General features: G+C 45.6%; 1 protein-coding gene across 1 annotated transcript in view; it reads left to right on the top strand.

Moving 5' to 3' along the window:
• The first annotated feature begins 455 nt into the window (after positions 1-455).
• CACNA2D2 (calcium voltage-gated channel auxiliary subunit alpha2delta 2) overlaps positions 456-20503 on the top strand; it is a 211865-nt gene continuing 191817 nt past the window's right edge. The window contains exon 1 of the mRNA XM_085072907.1: positions 456-798. Coding sequence (XP_084929033.1) covers positions 674-798 — 125 coding nt within the window. The 5' untranslated portion in view covers positions 456-673. The remainder of the gene's footprint in view (positions 799-20503) is intronic.

The following is a 20503-nucleotide window of genomic DNA, read 5'->3' as shown; positions in this document are numbered from 1 at the left end:
AATCATAGCGTGTTTTACAAAAAGACATAGCTGCTATTATTATTATATTAAACATAACTAGAGATTCCCATACGCTGCCGTGTCTCCGGGAGGTGGCCCCGAAAGGGAACGCGGTACCCGGGCACGAATGGCAGTGACAGACCCGCGCAGAGGATGGGAAGGAGCCGCGCGGTCCCTCGTTGCTCGGGGCAGGAGGGACCCGCCGGCGGGGCAGTGCCCGGGGCGGGGGCAAACGGGGCGGGGGTGGGTACCCAGAACCCGGGCGGGGCGCGGGGCGCGGGCCGGGTCGGGATGGAGCGGCCGGGGCGCCCCAGCCCGGTGCGGAGTCGGGGGCGCCGGGACCGGCGGGGGGGCGCGGAGCCGAGCGCATGCGCTGCGGCGGCGGGGCGGCGGGGGCCGGGGCGGCGCGGGGGGCCGGAGGGAGGGAGGGAGCGGGCGGGGAGGAGGCTGGGCCGGGCCGGGCCGCCTATTTGAGGGAAAGTAGCGCTCGGCGGGCGCTCAGTGCCGGCCGCCGCGGAGAGGCAGCGGGCGAGCGGCCGCCGGTCGGTGCCCGCAGCCGGCGCGGCGCTGCCCCCCTGCTGAGGACTGCCGCGCTCGTCGCACGAGTGGCGGCGGGGGGAGCCGCCCCGCGGGGCCGCCTCTGCCCCTTCCCCGCCGCGCCGTTAATGGAAACATGGCGATGGCGGCTCCGACCGGCAGCGCGGCGCCCGTCGCCCCGGCCCTCTGCGGCCACCTGGCCCTGCTGCTGCTCCTCGCCGCCCCCGCCGCCCACGGCTACAGCTTCCCCCAGCAGCACACGTAAGTGCCGCCGCCCCGGCCGGGACCCCCCACCCCGCGGCTCGGCTCGGCCCGGCGCGGTGGCGCATCGCGGGGCCGCCCCGGGGCCTGCGGGGGAGCGGCGGCGGCGGGGCCGCGGCGGGCGCTGCCGGTGCCGGCGGCCGGCGCTGTGCTGGATGCGGGCGGGCGCGGGGGTCTCCGCCCGCTCCCCGCCGGAGCGGCGGGGCGAGGAACGGACCCAAAGTTGCTGGAAAGCACAAACTTCCCCGGCGGGTGCCGGTCCGCAGGGCGGCTGTCGGAGCCCTTATGTGGCGAGAGGGGGGAAAGACCAAAAAGGACTTATTTTCCATCCCTGCCATCCTCGTTTCAAGCACACAATATGGTACCCACAACCGGCCGTGCCCACCGGAGTTTGAGCATAAACTAATAATAGCTGGATAGTTCCACAGGCTATCCGAGCTGGCGGGTCTTCCTCTCCCTCCCTCTGGACCGACTGAAATTGACCGTAATCTACTGAAAGAGAGTCGAAAGCAGCTCGTTTGGGTGAGGGGGTGGGGGACTGGAGAGTCGCTGCAGGAAGGATATAAATAGATTTTTTTGAAGAAGAAGAAATTGCTTTAGAAGTTAATGTTTGGGAATATTTGCCAACACGGATGGCTCTCTTGCCTATCGTGATAACCCTTAAGCCTGTCCCCCTCCGCACATCCATGGGAAACCTTGCCGAGATGTGTTTTAAGAGGCTGTCATCTCTGTTACGAATTGCTGAGGTTTGTTGACACGAAACTGAAAAAAATCCAGACTATTCAAAGTAAAGGCTGACACTGTGTCCTTACAGTCTGCGTTTCTGAAGGTGGGGGAAAGATTTCAATGACATAGAGTTAATAATAGCAGTGTTGCCCTTAACTTCGTGCTGCCCCAGTGGATGTGCACTGCTTTATGTCAGAGTTGTCTTGTCATTTGTGATTTGCTTAAGAATAGAAATACATTTCATATATATATACATATATGTATATGTCACAGGAAGTATTTTTGAAAGCCTTTTAGATTAGTGTCTTTGATCTCAAAGTACATTTTTGCAAGCATGTTGTCAGGCCTTCTGAAAAGAAGGCTTATCGGCATAAGAAATAGTGTTGTTTATTTAGGAGAGCTGTAGCTTACTGTGTTAATACCTGACTTCACCAAATGCATGGTTGTTTATTCCAAAATCCTTCCCATTTAGACAGATTCCTTCTGAATTCTTGTGGGGCATGTATTCATATTTTTAAATGTCTTTGACCTTTGGGAGCCAATGGCTTCCCTTTTCTTGTTGTCACGTAAATACAGAAATTCTTCAGAATAAGACCCTGAGAAATGTCTACCTACAGGGGGAGGAGATGAAAGGGAACATGCCACTTCTCTTCCAAGTACCACAGCCTTATGGCCTGATCCTGCCTTGCTCTCCCATAAATGATCTCTGATTCTGTGAGAACGCCTAAAGAAGCAAAGGGGATTCTGTACGTGATGAAGCACAGCTAAAGTTTGTGGGATGTTTTTGATATTTCAGCAACCTTACATGGATTGCAAGTTATTGCATTTTCTTCTTAAATTCAGAACACAGTATCGTATTATAGAATAAATTTATTTTGGGTAACAGTTTGCGAGTCAAAGCTGTGTTTTCTTTCTAGCTGCAGAAAGTTTTATAAGAAGGTTCCTCTACTGGGAGAGACATAAGAAGTCTTACAAGTTGTAAATAATGTGCTTGCCTTCCTTCACACTGAGCATTATCTGTGTTATTCCAATAAACCATGCCAGCATTTTAATCAAGGCAGTTTTATTCCAGTTAATTTGGCGGGGTTTGCTGGAAGAGATTTTGTTAGCTCAGTACTCTCTTACCTGAGGTTTTATCAGAGTGGGCCTGATCCTGCACTGAGGCAAGATGGGCAAAAACTGAACCCACAGGCAAAGATTCATAATTTTTTGCAAATATGGAGGAACAGTCCTGAAAAGGCCACTAGTGCTGCGTGTGCCCCTGGTGGGAATCAATGCCATCTGGCTGCATCTGGAGAAGGGACACAGAAGGGATGCAAGACCACAACCTGACCTAGTATCTTCTTGTTTGTTTGGTTCCCCTCATGATCTGTTCTATGAACCCAGAGAAGAGAGGAGTCATATTTGATGATGATGTACAGTTGCTGGGCAGTGGGTTAATGCTGTAACCTGTGGGCTGAAATGCATGGTGAGCTCTACCCTAGGGCTGCTCTGTTCGTTTGTTTCTTGGGAAGGAAATACTTAATAGGAGCAAAGAGTGCAATGGTAACTGACACCAAGGCTTGAACAACCCTCTGTAATTGACCATTTTCCCCTGGGTAGTTAACCTGTTTGCACCCTTGTTTTTAAAGAGAGTGGATACAACTTAAGTTTTTTGGGCAGATTTTCCGGCTGGGAGCCAAATTGAGCTGATGAGATGTGCTGCTGAATTTTTCCCATTACCAGCTAATTTTCTCCTACTTTGGACAATGCACTCTTGTGAATGATTCAGAACATTGATTAGAAACATGTTTGTCTTTGGAGGTTTTCTCTGTAAATCACTGAAGTCATGTTTTATTACAGGACTCTCAAAAATGAGGCAGCTTTTTTAAGCAGCCTCAGAACAGTTTCATTCTGGCACGCAGCAGACTGAATGATTAGGATATTTTGCCTGAGGGGGGGAAAGAAGAAAATAAATAACATTTTTATTTTTGGTAACAATTGTATTAATTATTGTCAGTGTGTTGATTCTTGGTTCTGTCCCTGATAAATCGCTGGTGTTCTACATTATCTCTCTCCTCCCGGGTAGCATGGTTTTAATCATCTTATGCTGAGCTAAGGAAAGCTCAGCTCAGCCAGTTGTCCAAAGGGGAATTTCTCATTGAGATTTAAAAAGCAAAATCCCAGATTGGAACAAACCCATTGGGGCGGGCGTGTTAGGTGATGGCCACTGACTGACAAGTCTCCTTTTAGGAATCATCACGTACAGGAATGTGCATCTATGTGGGCAACAGGATTAATGGCTGTGGAAAGGAAGGCTGTTGGTTGCAGTTAATTTTTCTTTTAAATAGTACACAGAGGGATTCCTGTGGCAGCATGGTAACAACCTCTGCTTGAATTTCTGCGCAGTTTGGTATGAAATGATTGAAAGCCTGGTCAGTCAGGGGAGTCCTGTACCTGTATCGCCATTGCCTCACATTAGTGGAGATCGTGCACGTGAGTGCTGGGGAATGTGGCTGCCAGTGCTGCCACTGGGGAGCAGAACAAACCCCTTCCTCACTTTCCAGCAAGGCTTTTTGTCACTTGGACTTGAAAGAAAATTGCCATCTGCTAGAGGGTGGCGAGCCATTTGCTTCTTGTGAGGAAGCAGGTGTGTGCAGAATTGCTGCGTGTCTGCTTGGCTTCGTTGCTGCTCTGCAGGGCATCTCTGACCAGGCAGCAGAGGAGAAAGAGATGTCTGCAGGGAAAAGTGCCAGCGTGGGGTCCAGGGTCCAGCCTGGCTTTTCCAACAGGTTTAGCACTTGTCAGATGCAGACAGTTGTTTTGGGCAGCAAGCTGCAGGTACTACCCCTGTTCCTGTCAGACAGTGAGCAGTGAAGACTCCTGCTCAGAGCAATAAGGTCTAATAGCTTCCCATCACCACTGGAAGGTGGGCCTGAGGCTGCCTCTTCCAAATTAGTTGCTTCTTTGTAGCAGATTTTGATTTGTACTTGTCATTTCACCCCAAATGAGGTTAATGATGCTGGTAGTGATGGCATATCTGGGCTAGCAGGGCTTGAAATAAATAACTCTATTAGGACTGGATGTTTTAGGGTTTGCAGGATGCCATGTACAGGAAGCTCCTTCTCTTGTTCTACTGCCCACCTGCTGTGCAGTCAGAAAATCTCTTCCAATTATGGTTTTGATGCTTGGCATTGGAACTCATCAGGAAAGGAGCAGAGAATTTGGGAGATGGCCCTGCTTGTCTTCTGCTGTGCTTGGCTAAGCAGAGAGACAGCTCCCTGGGAGGGCAATCTACCACGATGAGTGACTGACAGATAATGTCCCTCCATCCCTGTGAGGGCTGAGCAGCCTCTGTGACAATTTGTACCCAGTTGAGGCACAAATGCCCAGTGTCCCTGCAACAGCCCTATGCAGGCTGTGCTTGGTGGCAGAAACCGCTTCGAGGTATGCAGAGGCATCCTGAACTTTCCAGAAGTAAAAAAAGAGCCTCACAAAAAGGAACAAATGTTTTTTAAAAGCCATTTGCAATATTTCTTGCTATTTAAAAACAAATTTCTCCATTCCTGTTACTATTCCTGAATGCTTCCTGCTCAGTTATCACATGGGGAAAGAGCAGGACTTTCTTGCCTGTCTTTGTAACACCTCAACACTGTAACCTGCCTGTATTCATCCCCTTCCAGATTGTGGTTTCAAGAGTTCGAGTTTTTCAACTGTATACATTGAGAAATTGTTAATTGAAATTCTCTTGAGAAAGCGTGTGGGTTCCCACTGAAATCAATAAGGTTCCTGCACATAGACCTGAGGGTATAAAATGGGCTCCTGCTTGGTGTTTGACAGGCAGAGTTCAGCAGCTTTATTGTAAAGAAGCTTTGTGTTTGTTGTGTGCATGTGTGCAACAGCCCCTGAAAAGCTGAAGGTGGTTACGGAGGGTCTGAATGGAAACCTGACGGTTTATCCTTGAATGAGCTTCCTGGTGCTTGGCTTCAAAAGCCATCAGAAGGGCTCTCGAGGGCTTGCGTGCTGGGGCATCTGCACGCTGCAACACTGTACACGTTCACATGCTGAACGAGCCAGAAAATGCTTTTTTCACCCAATGAAATACTCAAGTGGGATGAAATAAAAGCAAAAGTCATTACCAAGAAACATACTGGAGTGAAATATTCAGTAAGAAAGGACGGTATCTGAACGCTTCAATATTTACTTTTCTAGGATCCTCTTGAAAGCAAAATGTGTTTTGTTAGCAAAATTATTTTTCCTCTCTGGGGTGTTGGTAGTAGTTTGTTGTTTTATAGTAGTTCCTGTAATCCAGCCTTCATCCTCGAGTTTATTATTGCTGGGTTGCATGGGGAACGGGGTTGTACAAATTGTTGTTACTGGAGAGTCAGTTTCTGTCAACAAGTAATTGACACGGTTTTCTTTAGCCTGAATTATTTGATCTTCAGAGAATGTACGTGGATTTTCTTCATAACTTTGGCAGTTTTCCTATGACCCTTCCCATTCTGTCTCAGCCATTATCTTTTGGTCATGAATATAATGAGAAATAAAAGGTGTTTATGCAGACTAAAGGATTCATTCTTCCTCTGTAAAGCAAAGTGTTTCTCGCATTGACTGATGCGTGAGTGATCAGGATATTTAACCACATGAGCTTGTGACGGGTGAAAGGGCTGCAGGGCGAGACACACAAGGATCTGAACGCAGTCAGGCCAGACAAAGGGTGCACGGTCTGTGGTTTCTGTATCTATTCATTAACTCATCGCAAGGTCATTATCCTTGCTTGCGATTAGGGTACCGTGCCACCTCCTCGGAAGCTGCTTCTCAGTCTGGTGGGGGACGGTGCTGGAGCTGTCGCACAGCACAGCTTCTCCACGGCTATGTGAGTCTGCCTTGCAGGAGAACCATAATCAATTCTCCTCCTGCACGTCTAGTAGGGACTGAGAACTCCAGAGGAGATAATTGCTGACAGCAATCAGATTGGGTGCTAAATGCCATATAAACCATCTGGGTCAATAATGATGGTAAAGCCTTGGGCACAGTTGTCAAAATAGCAGTTGAGTTTGCCTATCTCTTTGTGCAGCGACACCACTGATTGTGCACAGAGTTAAATTGCAGGAAGTACAGCATGCAACGTGATTTTTAGCTCTGGTGTGTGTCAAAATCCCTAAAGTTCTTGCAATGAAAAGGAGATCTATAATAAGGGTGTCTCTTGCCTCCCTCGACCTTGTTCCTGCTTTCGTTGTCCTTGAAGAGTGGGGATGGAGCAGCGCTTTCCATGGGCTAGGCTGGAGCTACTTCTGCTCCAGTGTGTATCTGTTATGAGTCCCCTGAAGCTCTGGGTAGACTCTGGGTTTCCTTGGCTTCTGCTGGTGTGAAAATTGTTCTACCCTTTCCCACAGTGACACTTGGGGAATTCCTGGATCAATATGGGTTGTGCCTACAGTGAGTATCACTGTGATAGGAAACCCGGAGTGATGCATTACAAAAGGCACGTTCATTTACCTGACAAAGGTTGTCTATCTTGAATTATTTATGAGGTTTCACAGCACACTAGTAAATTTTGTAAAAGCAATGGAGTCCTGGTAATGTGAGCCTCTTCACTGCAGCTTCCGTAGTGGAGGTGTTCTGAGGAGGTACAGGAGGTGGGGGATGGAAGAGGAGGAGGAAGAAATAGGCAGCAAGTGGAGGGATAGAGAGAGACTGCTGTTTTCATGTGCAAATGATGAGGTGTGCAGAGCAATGAAGTGCGAATTAGTTAGATCATGCTGTGCATTGGAGCAAAAATCTGTGTAGTGTTTGAAAGCAGCCCATGCTTCAGGGAGGGGTGGGGGGTGGAAAGGATGGGGAGTACAGACACAAGGACAGAGAAGGGTGAAAATCTCATGACCAAAATACTGGCTGCTTCCCATCTGTAGAAATGCTGTTTGCAGGGGTAGTTTGGTTAAAGTACATACTAATTTTGGTGAGGTTTTCTTATCCGAGTTCCAGTAAAAGAAGGCTCAAGCCAGAGCTGGCCTGACTTTTCTGTGTGGCATTCAGCAGCTGAGAGGCTTGGAAGTGTGCAGAGCACGTGGCTGTGTACCAGAGAGGTTTGCCCAGGATAACCTGGAACATGTGTGTCCACAGGAGCATTAAGTCAGTGTTGTCTACCGCAGAGAGCAAGGGCAGTAAGAGTCAGAGTCCTGGCAGCAGTGTGTAGGCTTGCTTCAATCCCTGCTGCAACACCATCTCACTGCTAAAAGTCAGTGCTGCAGCAGGCATAGCACAGGTTCACGGTGTGGCTGCCACGGGGTACCTTATTTGTTGGTAAATAGAGCCTACCCCGTGCCTTTGGGCTTCTGAGCTTCTTGGCCTTGCAAGCACAATGTTAGTCCTTAAACGGTCAAATTGGTGGAAGGAATTGGGAAAGTGTTGTATCCATCTCCATTGAAGTGACAAATGAGGATATGATTCTCCTTAAAAATACCAATGCCTCTCAATTTACAACAGAGCTGGGTCCTGAAACTTTTGTTACAAGCTGCCAGTTTGCTGTCAGGCTCTGTTTCTTCTCCAGTGGGCACTTAATATTCTGCAGTCCAGAAGAATCCCATATCTAAAGTCTGAGTTCACATTCATTCTCCAAACAGGAAAGCAAAACACGGGGCATATATCTAAATAATTTTCAGAGCTACCCTTGCATAAGCTACTACCCTTCACAAATGTATAAAGCTCTCAGTGATGTAATTTCTGTTGAACCAGAGATATTCTTGTATTTGAATTCTCACATCTATTAATTTTCATGTAATAGTATCTTCTCTATTGTGGCTAATAAACACTTCCTGTACAGTATTCTTGTACAGTATGACACTGTACAGTATGACACGGGGAGGGTCATGAATGCAGTGCCTTGTTTGCATTTCTAACGTATAGTGGGTTTCACAAGTAGATTTTTGGCAGCTGTAACATGAACACCAAAATAGAGAAAGACTTAAGCCAAGCGAAGCGCCTAATGTTCAGCTTTATCAGGTGTTGAAGATTGAGTCAGATTCTGGGCTGTGAGTGGTTGAACGTCTTTTTATTGCTCCATAACAAACTCAGTAGACCCAGGAGGAGCCAAAGTGCCATTTCCTCATGTCTGAGGTAGTCTTGTAAATTAGACATCTCTGCTAAGCATTCACTGTAGTGTCACATTCTTGGGATCAGTGTGTGTGGGACGTATTGTGTGGGCTCATGTGCTTCCAGTACCTCTGCAGGGAGAGGGATGCCCCTTGCCCAGCTAAAAGTTAACCTTCTGCAGCAGTGTGTCATGCACACCAGGGGAAAAAAGGGTAGAAGGAAAAGCATTTAATTATTCAAGGCCTGCAAGCTGAAAAGGGTTTCAGGACAGTGAGCTAGGCATGCGTCAAAGCTTCATGGGCACTCTGCTATTTCCTTCTCCCCTGCCTGCTCTGGGAAGGAGGGTAGATTACACGCGTATGAAAAAAAATCAATATTTTTCTCTTCATACAGCTCTTATTTTTTATTTATTCTGTTTTAGTTGGCTGGGAAGTCTTAATAATTGTTGATCAGTGACCAAACTAACGATGACATTATTTTGCCTCCCGCAGAATAACAGCACTTCCAAGAGCACAGACCAAAAGGGACCCTCCCTGTGCACAGGGATGCTTTCATGCCACCCCTTGGCTGAGTGCTGTGGGATTTCTGATTGAGCCATTCGTGGTGTTAGGCTTGTTACAATGCAGAGGAATTTACTGTTGTCAGTCTTGTGTGCTGTACTCTGCTACAGCTATGTAGGTTTAAAAGCTGAGAATTGTCAAGAAAATTTCCAAGATGCTGGGGCAAATTCATCCCTGATGTAACGATGCTGTGGGATTATGCCAGGGAATATTTTCAGGCATTTGTCTTTTAAATATGGTGGTGGTTGTGGTCTCTTCTGGTGGGATTTTTATTGTGAGGTGGAGAAAAGAAATGTAGCTAACACATCTACTGTCTGCTGATGCTTTGGTCTCAGTTTCTAAATAACCCCATTTAGCACCTGCCCGCCTGTTTGACCCAGCAGCAAAAATGTTGTGTTGGCATTTCTGACATCAATACCGCCTTTTTCCCCCATCATCTTAAGGCTAAATTGAACCCTTCTGTGTCACTTGCTCCTTGCTGTTTATTTGTTTTGATCTAGTCTTTACTGTAGAGAAAAATCTAACCAGCTCTGTCTCACCTCAGCTGCCTTCTAGATGCTTGGGGCTCTTTTTCATGTGAAGTGGCTCCTTCCACAGGTGAATTTACACCCACAGCTTCCCCCTGCATCCCTGTGCTCCCTGCCCAGACATGAGGATGGAGCAGCTGGGTATGAAAGGGCTCTGACAGCCACGTTTTGGCATGAGGTCTCACTTTAGCACTGTCACTGCTGAGCTAGCTCATACCCTTTCCCCTCTTGCAGCCCTGTCGTGCCAGCCTTGCCGGGGCTGTGTTTGCTCCAGCAGGCACAGGGTTACCAAGCCAGAGGTGAGGATGCATCCCAAGGCTGGTGCTCTGCATGGAGCACTGCCTGTGGCCACACTGCTGTGTGGGAAACTTCTCTTACTGCCCTTCTTCTCTTGACACCACTCCAAGTGAATCGTTGTGCTGAAAGCATTGCTGGTTTGTGCAGTTTATGAATGTGATTATGTGTGCTGAAAGCAGCCTTGCCTTTTTTATTTTGTAAGGGCCTCTTAATAAATGTCACTTACTTGGGGACTCAGGCAGCTGAGTTCATGGCCAGCCACCTTCTCATCAGGGAGTAGCTGCCAGACCTTATCCTGTTCTCTGGAGTCACAGCTAGCTGGTAGATGAGCAGATTGCCAGAAAAAAGGAGTGGTTTTATGGTAGCTTCCATAAGACTTGACTTTCATTCTTAGTTAAATCTACTTATTGCTGTGTTTGTACCATTCCAGTCATTCTCAGATCTCAATGGATAACATGAGGGTTCTTGTATCTGAAGTTGCTTTCAGAGAACACCAAACAGCTGCTGAAAGGAAAAGTTTAGTAAATGTACCTGTCCTTCTTATGGAGGAATATTAAAATTATTGCAGTGTAATGAAATGGGACTTGCTTGGGCTGCAGGTGAGGTCCTCCAGCTGCATTACCTGAGGCCTATGTTGGGGCTACAAGTAATGTGTGGACCTGCAGTTTCTCTGCTTAACAATGTATGTTAGATGAAGGATTCATGTGCAAGGCCTGGTGGTCCAGGGCTGGCTGGAACTGGTGGCCAGAGCCCTGTTTCATCCTGCAACTGCCAACCTGCAGTACTGAACTGCAGTTTGTTGAACTGCTCTGAAGTTTGTGAGGTTCATTGCACAAAAGTCCAGATCCCATGACCAAAATGAGGACTATTCAAAGTATATTGTATTTTTTGTGCCTGATTTTCCACATGAAACTAACCTTGCTTCCTCATTTGGCTTGGTTACAGTATTTATTACAATGACATTCCTCCTTCTCATTTTTTTTCTACTGCTATGATACTGAGGTTTAATATTTATCTTCTAATAGTTTCTAAGTACCAGAGTGCTTGCATTACTGGCAGTGATGTATAGTTAATCCTGAGCACAGATAGCTTTGAGAGGTCCAGACGGACTTCAGCCCTTAGTGGCACACTTGTGAGTGAGGAAATTAGCTTGGAAATTGCTGTTTGTTAAAATTGCTTCTGTGTTAATCTTGCTGTGATACCACAGCTTCTGGCAGTATGTGGGTTAGCAAGATGGTTGTGGCTGAGAATGAGGGCAGGTTCTCACTTTAAAAGAGTCTCAGCAAAGACCTTGTCTTACACCTTTGCTCTGAGGACGTTTACACTGAGGAATGTGGCCCATTTTTCAATTGCTAGGCCTATCTTCCAGGTGTTTTCTTATCCCCAGTTGACCTTCTGGCCTACTTTCTGTCCACTGTGTGTTAAAAGGTGACCAACCTGTCATTCTTGGCCAGCATCAGGAGCAGAGCTTGTGTGCCTCAGGCTTGTTCCCTGGGGAGACAGGTAATTCTTTCATTATACCCTTGGGATTGTCACCCCCCCCCCCGCCCCCAATCCTTCCTATTGCACTGTGAGCATCTTGTCCTGCTGTCAATCTTCCACTCCTTGTCATGGTTTTGTACATGCACTTCATAACAGCACTTGCACTTCCCTTTTGCTCATTTTGCTGCAGAAGCTAAGGCTTCAGACGCTCCAATAAGTCAGTGGAAAGGCAACCAGATCACAGAATTCCTCTTCCTTTGTTCCTCTGAATGAATCCATGCTCCTAGTTTTGGGATAAATGTTTTTTCCACTATGTACTAATAAGACATAGTAGTAGTAGTAAGACATCAGATTGAGCTGCAAGAACAGAAAACATGGGCAGGAGGATCTGGACTCCAGGGAATGTGTCTTTTTCTTTGGTGTTGGGAGGGTGGGAACTGTCCTTGTGGATGAAAAGCTTTCCAGAAGGACACTTTCTCTGGCAAATGTCTGGACATCAAAGCTTGGGCAGTGCTGTTCTCTGTGCAGTCAGAGGGCAAGAGGCCTTGCTACTGAGTGCTCAGCACTGGACTTCTCCAAATTAAATGGGTGCCCTCTGCAGAATAAGCCCTATTTTGGCTCTTTGTGTCATGTAAATTATGGTTAGGCACCTTTCCCAAGAAATGCTCTCTTTAAAATTGCATTTTTGTGCTGATGATGCACTCATTTAGAATTGGATCTTGTGCTCATTGCCTCCTTGTAGCAAGTGTTCACCAGTGGGATCAGTTACTGGGCAAGCTGTAGGGCAGTAGCTCCTGACCATCCCTTGGACATTTAACCCCTCAGACAGTACCTGAGACATCATCTGAACATTTCCTGCTCTCTATGTGTGTCTTGGAGAGAAATTCTGGAGGCCATTAAGCTGGGTAATTTACATGCTTCTTGAGCCTATGCCTAGGGAAATATATTTCACAGGTAATTTCAAATCTCTTGGCGTGTGGAAGAAGTCATTATTCTGAACAGAAAGGGGCTGGTGATGTCATGAGCCCCATCGAGAAGACCACATTAGACACTGGGATTTTTCTCTCTTACAAGAAAGAGTCCAAGGCATTTTATTCAGAGGTGTTGGGATATCAGAAGTTTCTGGGTTTAATGTCAATACTCATGTAGAAAAGCGGAAAAGAGAATTTTTGTGTAATCCTCAGTTCCAGTTACATGTGAACATTTCGTGTGTGGGAGCTGGGAGGAACACTGCTCTGGGTTACCCACAGGTGTGTGAGTTTCCTGCTTAGGTGTTCCTGTGCTGCCTTCCCAAGGCAAACATCAAAGTTAGCATCAGGAGGTTGAGTTGCAGTTTTGACTCTGCTCCAAAAACTCTGTCTGGGTTTGAGTCTAGTGCTTCACCTTTGTAGCTCCATTCTTCCTTCCTCAAAAAGATGGAAAATATTTTTGTCGGACATACTAGGAGGATCTGACAAGTTAAAGTTGATCCTCCTTTCATGGGGTTCTCCAGGACAAGAGGTTAGTCCTTTTCAGTGGGAAAAGCTGGCTATGGCTGGAGATGGGGAAACTGAGACTGACAGATTGGCATCCTTTCCATGCACAGCAAATCCTGTAGTACCTTCAGGGTATGCCCAGTGTGGTTCAGGACCTCCATTTATACAGAGTTGTATCCTGTTCAGAGGAACAGTGGTATGTATATACTTTTTCCTGTGGAGGGAGCAGTCTTTGTCCCAGCTGGGTAGGGAGAAAGAGAAAGGAGGTGACCTGTGAAAGCTGGCAGCTTCATCCCTGTTGCTGTTATGCTCTGGGTGATGCAGCAGTACTGGGACAAACTGAAGTGGTCTTCATGCTTCCACTCTCTCTGCTTCAGCTTGTCTGGATGCCACCTCCTTACAGCAGGAGAGGTCTTACAAACAGCTTTTAGATGTGTATCACAAAGTAGTGAGGTAATGGCATAAAATGCAGTAAATTGTTATTTATTTTTTTAATGCTTTCCACCCCCTCCCCCTTTTTCTTTCATTGCTGAAAGGGACTAATACAATGAAGAGCTTCTGCAAATGAAGGCAACTGCTTTTGAAATAACAGGGTTCTGGGTGTTTGGCTGGTGAGAGATGCAATAAGTGAGCATCGCTAAGTGCTTTATAATAACAATGATTGCAATGCTCTCTTAGGAGCCAGGAACTCTCAGGTAGGGGGATGGTGTGGAGAGGGCTTGTTTAAGGTGGGGGGTTTAACTAGATAGACATCTAGTGACAGTGATGGCCAGAAACCCCTGCGGAATGCTGCATATGGTGCTGTGAGAGGCTACTCCAGAAACCCCAGGAAACTTGGACTGACATGGTTTGAGGCTGAAGCAATGACAATGGATGCCCCTAAATAGCTCTTGTAGCAGGAGGTCTTTGTGGCACAGCTTAATGATATCTTTCCTTGGTAAGGAGAAAAGCTGTCGACACAAATTCAGCAGAGTTCTGACTAGTCCGTAGTCCTCTACCAAACTCCTGTCTTGTCTTTAAGTGATCAAACCAGTCATTTGTGCTGAGTTTGTTTCTGATCAGCTGAAGTCTGGCAGGGGCAGGGTGGATGCTGAAAGCAGTTCTCTGGTGTCCAGTGCTTGGTAAGAATTTACAGCGTGCTGTTTTCAGTTTGGCTACCTTTGTGTTTTGCTGCAACTCTCCATAGTATTGTGACTCTTGGCACTAGGAGCATCACAGGGTGGAGAGCATTCAAAACTCAATTCCAGCCATCAAGATGTATCCCTTTTTTATCATGCTTGGCCCCATATCTTGACCAGATTCTACACAAATGACCCAAACAAGGGAAACTGTTCTGCTTTGTCCAGTATCACACAATTTGAGTAGCCAGGAGGTGGTGGTTGTGAACTATCCTAAAGTCTTATAAAAACCTCCATCAGCTTGGATCATCCTGCTGTTGCTCAGCAGTGATAGAGGAGCACAGGGCAATCCATAGCATGTAATCATAAAGCTTTAGTGGACAGTGTTCTGGTGGCATGATACAGAAACACTACCCAGACTGTCATCCTTTAGCCATCCAGCCTGACGTACTCAAATGACAGCTTCACTGTTTCTCCAGGCTGTCCCATCTCCAACCCCAAGTACAGGTTCTGCAAGGTGTGGTGTTTTGTCTTCTGAGATGGTTCAGCCTTCCATCTGGTGATGAGGATTTACTGGAATGAACAAGAAGATGCAACAAATGATCTTACTTCTGTCAAGCTCCCAAGAGAGTCATGAATTATACACAGAATAAACAAATAACCTGATATGTCTGTCATTATATCATAAAGGACTTTAATAATTCATGCAGCTTGCAAAATCCTTACTAAGACCTACCCTCTGTAACCTTATCTTTGCCGTGGGGGATGGGATCTCTTCAGCCTCCACTCAGATTGCATCTGTAAAACAGAAGGAGTCAGCGAGGAGTGAGGTTTTATCATAAAACTTCATCTGTATAATGGGTTGCAAAGTGACATGCAAGAGTTATCAGCCACGGGGGTCTCAAGGGGTGCTGAAAATGACAAGTGGCTGCACTGGGTGAAATTTATGCAGGTAGTGTGCTCCATAAAACTGACACCTATTCACTTATTTATTAATTCATTGTGTTTCAAGTCTAGATTTGTGACAGGCTTTGAGATAAGGAGCCCAGTTCTAATCCTGTGCGACGAGAGTGCAAAGATGGTGCAAAGAAGCCATGGGCTTCTCTTGCTCCTGATGTGCATCAGCAAGTGTGCCATGGAAATAGAATTTCCAGACGTAGACTGGGAACAGAGTTTTCAGAAAAGCAGGGAGGCTAAGACATTATGTTAGCTTGGGCTCTGAAAAAAGACAGTTAATTGTTTGGGGTAGGATGCTGCTGGTATCACCAGCGTTGCTCCAGTACTGGCAGTCATTGCCTTTGGCTTATTTTGTTTGTGTTATACTGAAGGAGTCGGGCACTGGGTTCATAGCTGCGAGGGCCTTTTGGCAAAGGGCTCTTCTCTGCCCTGTGGTTTGCAGAAGACATTTGCTGTGCTTCCTTTGCCATTTGTTCTTTTCATTGCTGTAGCAGTGAGAGGTCATGCATGTGTTTGGTCAGAAGAAATCGGTGCCCGTGTGGGGCATTTCACAGCACTGCCAGGCAAATGTACCAGCTCACACATTCAGTGGCTTCTTCCTCTGTCTTTGGGCAAATCATCCACCAACAGATTGCAATTTTCCTCAAACTTACTCCTAGGCTTTAAATTATTCACTACATTATCCTTTGGCCTCCAGCTTCTTTGCATATCAAATACTCCAAATCAGCTTTTTGTAAAGTTTGAAATTCAAGATATTTTGATTGGACACGCAGCTCTCAAAGAATAGTTATCGTGGCTCTCTGTCATACTGGGAGGGCATTTCAAGTGGGGTCCTGCAGGGATCTGCCCTGGACCTGCTTTTATTCAATGGTTTCATTAATAACTTAAGCAATGGAATGGGAAATATGCTTATAAAATTTGCAGGTGACACTGAGCTAGGAGGGGTTGGATGTACTTTGAACGGCATTACCAGAATTCAAAATTATCTAGAAAAATTGAACGGTGAGCTGGATATCAGCAAAATGAAACTCAGTGAAAACAAATGCAAAGTACTGCACTTATGAGGGAGAAATGAAATGTACAAATACAGAATAAAGAACATCCGGCTGGGTAGCAGTGTGGCAAAAAAGATCTTGAGAGTTATTGTGGATCGCTTTGAATCAACGAAGTGCTGTCACAGGAGAAGGGCACATTTATTCTTCAGTATTCAGTAGATTCTTGGACAAGATTGGGGAGGTGATGTCTTCTTCCTCATACAGCACTGGCTTTGGCTTCTCTTGGAGTACCTGACCTCACCTTTTGGCATGAGCCTTTGAAGATGTAGGCAAACGGTAGAAAATCCAGAGCAGAGCAACAACAACAAAAAAGAAATATTTAGAAAACAGTGCAAAATAGAGAAAGCTGGGAAAAGCTGAGTTTGCCTCTCTATTTATCTACTACTCGAAAGGCTGCAACAGAATAATGATCTTCCAGTTCTTAGCAGCTTGCTATAAGATTTTTTTTTAGTGTCAGCTATACGTGGGATATGTGGAAAGAAGGAATTGAGATTTAGGGTGATTAAGAAGGTAACTTTTTCACCACGTGCTGAAAAATTGAACTGGGAAAATGTGCTGTGGGGATCTTGGGTTCACCTTCAGCAGAGAATTTAATGAACAGATTAGACAACACCTCATGCAGAGGGTTCAGGTATTTAGATGTCTTAGTGCAATTAATGGTGGAAGAGGAGCTCCTGAAGCCCCTCCCATCCTGCATATCTATGACTGACTGAATAGCTACTGCCTGTTTTGTTCTCAGGTGGAGACAGACTCCAATGTTTCTGGTTTTTGATAGTGAAATCATATTTAAGGACCAATTTTCCTATTATCCTAAATGTCACTGGTGACAAGCTGGTAGTTACTGTTGGTTTTCTCACAGGTACCTACAGGAATATTCGTGCTCAAGAGCTGTTAATGAAACACAATTTTTTTTGAGTGATTTTCCCCTAGACTTATTTTCCCCTCACCCAGTTTTATCTATCCTGCAGGTTGAGAAAACTCCACAGTTATCCTTTTTATTACATTTTAATACTTGTTGGGGTGTCAAACTGGAATCAAGATGGGTCTGGTAGGGGTTTTGGCACTTTGAGGCTTTTCTGTATGTGTTTTTTTTTCAAGACATAGCTTGGTGCAAAAAATTGTGAAGATGAGCAGAAGATAGGACAAAGAAAGAGACCAAGAAAGTTAGTGTTTGAATTGAGGAGAACAAAGTAATGTTGTGAAAGAGCTGAATGTAGACAGACTGTCTCTTTCCTGTTTCTTAAAGATTTTCCTTAGGATATAGTTCTAATCTTAATTTGTCCCATCCTTCCCCCCTTTAATAATGTCACAGATGCTTTCTTATTACACAGAAGACCAGATGGTAGAGGTGAATAATGTCTTGATAAATATGAAGAAAAGACTAGTCCAGCAGGCAATTTTTCCCACCCTTCCTTTATATAAACACCTGGGCACATACTTTAAGTTAAAACAGAGTAATAAAATGACAATGTGGGAGTCTTGATAATGTCTGGAAGCATGGTCAGTAAGTTATTTGGAAGGAAACAGGTGCTCTCTGTAAGTTGTATCTTCAGGGGGAAAATAAAAAGGCAACTTGTTTTTCCTTGATTGGTAAATATTGGCTCATGTGGGGTTTTTACAGCCTAGGTATGTAAGAGAGCTCTGAGGGGGCATATCCTGCACACACACATGCATGTGTGTGCACTGACACATGCTATTATAGTTAAAGAATTAAACATCTTGAAGGAATAAGCCAATTATAAGAAGTTCCTGCACAGCAGAAATTAGACAACACAGTAATTAATAACCTTATTAAATAGCAATATTTGGGCACTGAACCAAAGCGTATGAATCAGGGTGAAGCATTCTTGGCTGAACACGCTGCGTGAAGTGTAGACACTTGTTCAGAACACACTTTGTGTAGAACCCAATAAGCTTTGGGGCAGTAGATCCACTTAGCAAGTAGTTTTACTTTTGTGCTTTTATGTTTCTGTGACTCTCTTATTTTGGGAGCCAGGAAGGCAGCAAAAGAAAAGGACCAAATCTCCTTTTTTTTTTTTTTTTCTTGTAATATCTTCTTCTGTTCACAGCAAAACAAGCACTCTCCTAAGGCTTCTTTTAAGGAAAAAATGTCCTCAATCAGAAAACTAAATTTCTTTGCTCTTATCTCAGCACTTCTCTTTTCCCAGTGCATTTTTGAGAGGTGCCTTGCAATGAGGCTTATGTTCATTAGTGGTTTGTGTAACTGCCTTGCCCACCTCTAGGTCAGCCATGAGGAGGTGTCACTGCAGTCCATGGGGGGTCTGTCCCATGCACCCTGAGCCACCAAGGGACAGAGTGACCCTGGGCTGAGCTGCTGTGGCACGTCCCTGCTGCTGGCCACAGACTGCCAGCACACGGCTTGCACTGGTGACTTCTCTGCAAGTGTCTCCAGGTTCTGTAAAGAAGACCAGGACTCAGGCTGCCATCTGTTGTGTGCACAAGTGTGGGAGGATGTGGGCCAAGGACAGCCTGTCTCCTGTCTTTCCAGGCAATTATCATTTTCTTCTGAAGCTACACAGCTGGAGCAGTGGTGTAGCCTCAGACACTGATGGTTCAGCACAGAAGTCTCTGCAACTGCTTGGGTGACCTGGAGCATGAAAGGTGCCCTAACCCTCAGAAAGGGCTGCTGGTACCAGTGGCAAGGCACAGGTAACTCCCACCGAGCAGGAGTGGGACTGTGAGATGTTTTGCTTCTTGGCCCCAACTGCAATAGCAGTGATTTGCCTCATGATGTTCTGCTTGACACAGTAAATAGTTTTGAATATCTTCTTCTTTTTTAAAGCCTTCTTTATATAATCTTTAAGAAAAATCAGATATGCAAATTATGTAATCAATTAACATTTGTGTAGTTTTCTTTGGAGAGGCAGTGATAAATGGTGTGTTTTCAAAAATCACTTACATCCCTTGCAAATGCTACACTGGAGGCTGTAATATATACAGGTGAAGGAAACAACCATTTTTTAATACTAAAGATTTTTTTGGTGGATATCCTGAGTGTGCATATGATAGTTGTAGAGTCATTGGGTCGGGAGAGTCCTATCTCTGTAGCAAAGGAAGAGCCATCTGAGATGATGGGGATCAATGAGATATGCTGGGCATGTCACTGGGCATGTCACAAAGAGAGGGCAGGGAATGGTGGGGCTGCCAGGCTCCTTCCATGCAATTCCTGCAGGCACAGAGCTAGTAAGTGCCATCACAAATTCTTGAGCTCAAAGCTTTTCTCCTGGCCTGTTTTTTTCACTGCAGCAGACACCAAAGTGGTGCTCAGTTTTAGGAGGGGACTGTGCATGTGGCTCGTAAAGGAGCCTGGTGGCTTTCCGTGAGCACCACCACAGCCATGCCAGTGGCCTCCCAGCCAGTGCATCAGCTGTGTTCTTAATGCTTTATTTGTTAATGACATTTCACAAGAGCAGTAGGGCACTCCTGGCAGCGTGTTTTGAGGAGTTATCGCTCCTGAAGCCCTGTAACGCACCTGAGGCGTGCAGAAATGGCTCAGGAATGCAATGATTGTCATGTCTTATCGCTTACAGCTTCCATAGGAGACCACTGCACACAGAAATCTCCATGTTCATCATGGGCTAGCAGTTTCTTTACCCTCTTCAGCCTTGCTACAGTCATCTTACATAAAATTTTAAGTGAATTAGTTTCAGGTAATTTTTTTTAATGGTAACTTTCAACCCAGTATATGGCAACTGAGATGAAACCTCCAAATTTTGGGATATGGCCCACTCTGCAGACTGATGTCTTGGACATTATCAGGGCTAGAGGGACATAGTAATAGGTCAGACAAGGGTTTTGCCAGTGCTTTGATGTGGGTGAGGAATGTGCTGGGTAGAAAAAAGAGTTTTTACTACCACTGGCACAAGCTCTTGTATAGCTATATTACACCAAGAAAAGAAGCTGCTTCTGCTGCTACTTTTTAAAATACAGAAACCTGGTGTCAGCTATGCCAAAATGCTGTCCTTTTTATTTGATTGTGTAATATTTATTTATTTATTTATTTTTAATAGTGATGTCACAAGGCTTAGCTGGACTCTTTAGGAAACTGCTTGCCTGTAAGGTTGAGAGCCAGGTATCATAAGACTGTACAATTAAAGGGAATTGCAGCCTTTCTCATGAATGAAAAACCTAGTGGCTTTTCTCTAAAGTAGTAGTACTTCTTGGGGAGGAGGCAGGGGGTGGAATAAGTTTAATTTTTTTTTTTAAACAAATCTGCTGACTAAATTTAAATTAATTGTAAATCCCAGCTCAACTGAGTGCTCAGTGTCTCTTTTGCATATGCCAACAGAGTAATATTGATGCCTCTGTCTTCCTCTATAACTAATCCTTTCTGAAGGCTTGGCCATACGTGACATTTAAGTGGATATGAGCAGTTGTTAATGTTGATGGATACAGCTCAAGATGGGAGGTAATTTT

The sequence above is a fragment of the Lichenostomus cassidix genome, chromosome 12 (genome assembly GCF_008360975.1).
Source record: "Lichenostomus cassidix isolate B80296 chromosome 12, HeHo_3.0, whole genome shotgun sequence".
NCBI classification, from domain to species: Eukaryota; Metazoa; Chordata; class Aves; order Passeriformes; family Meliphagidae; genus Lichenostomus; species Lichenostomus cassidix.
This window is presented reverse-complemented; position numbering and strand designations above follow the sequence as displayed.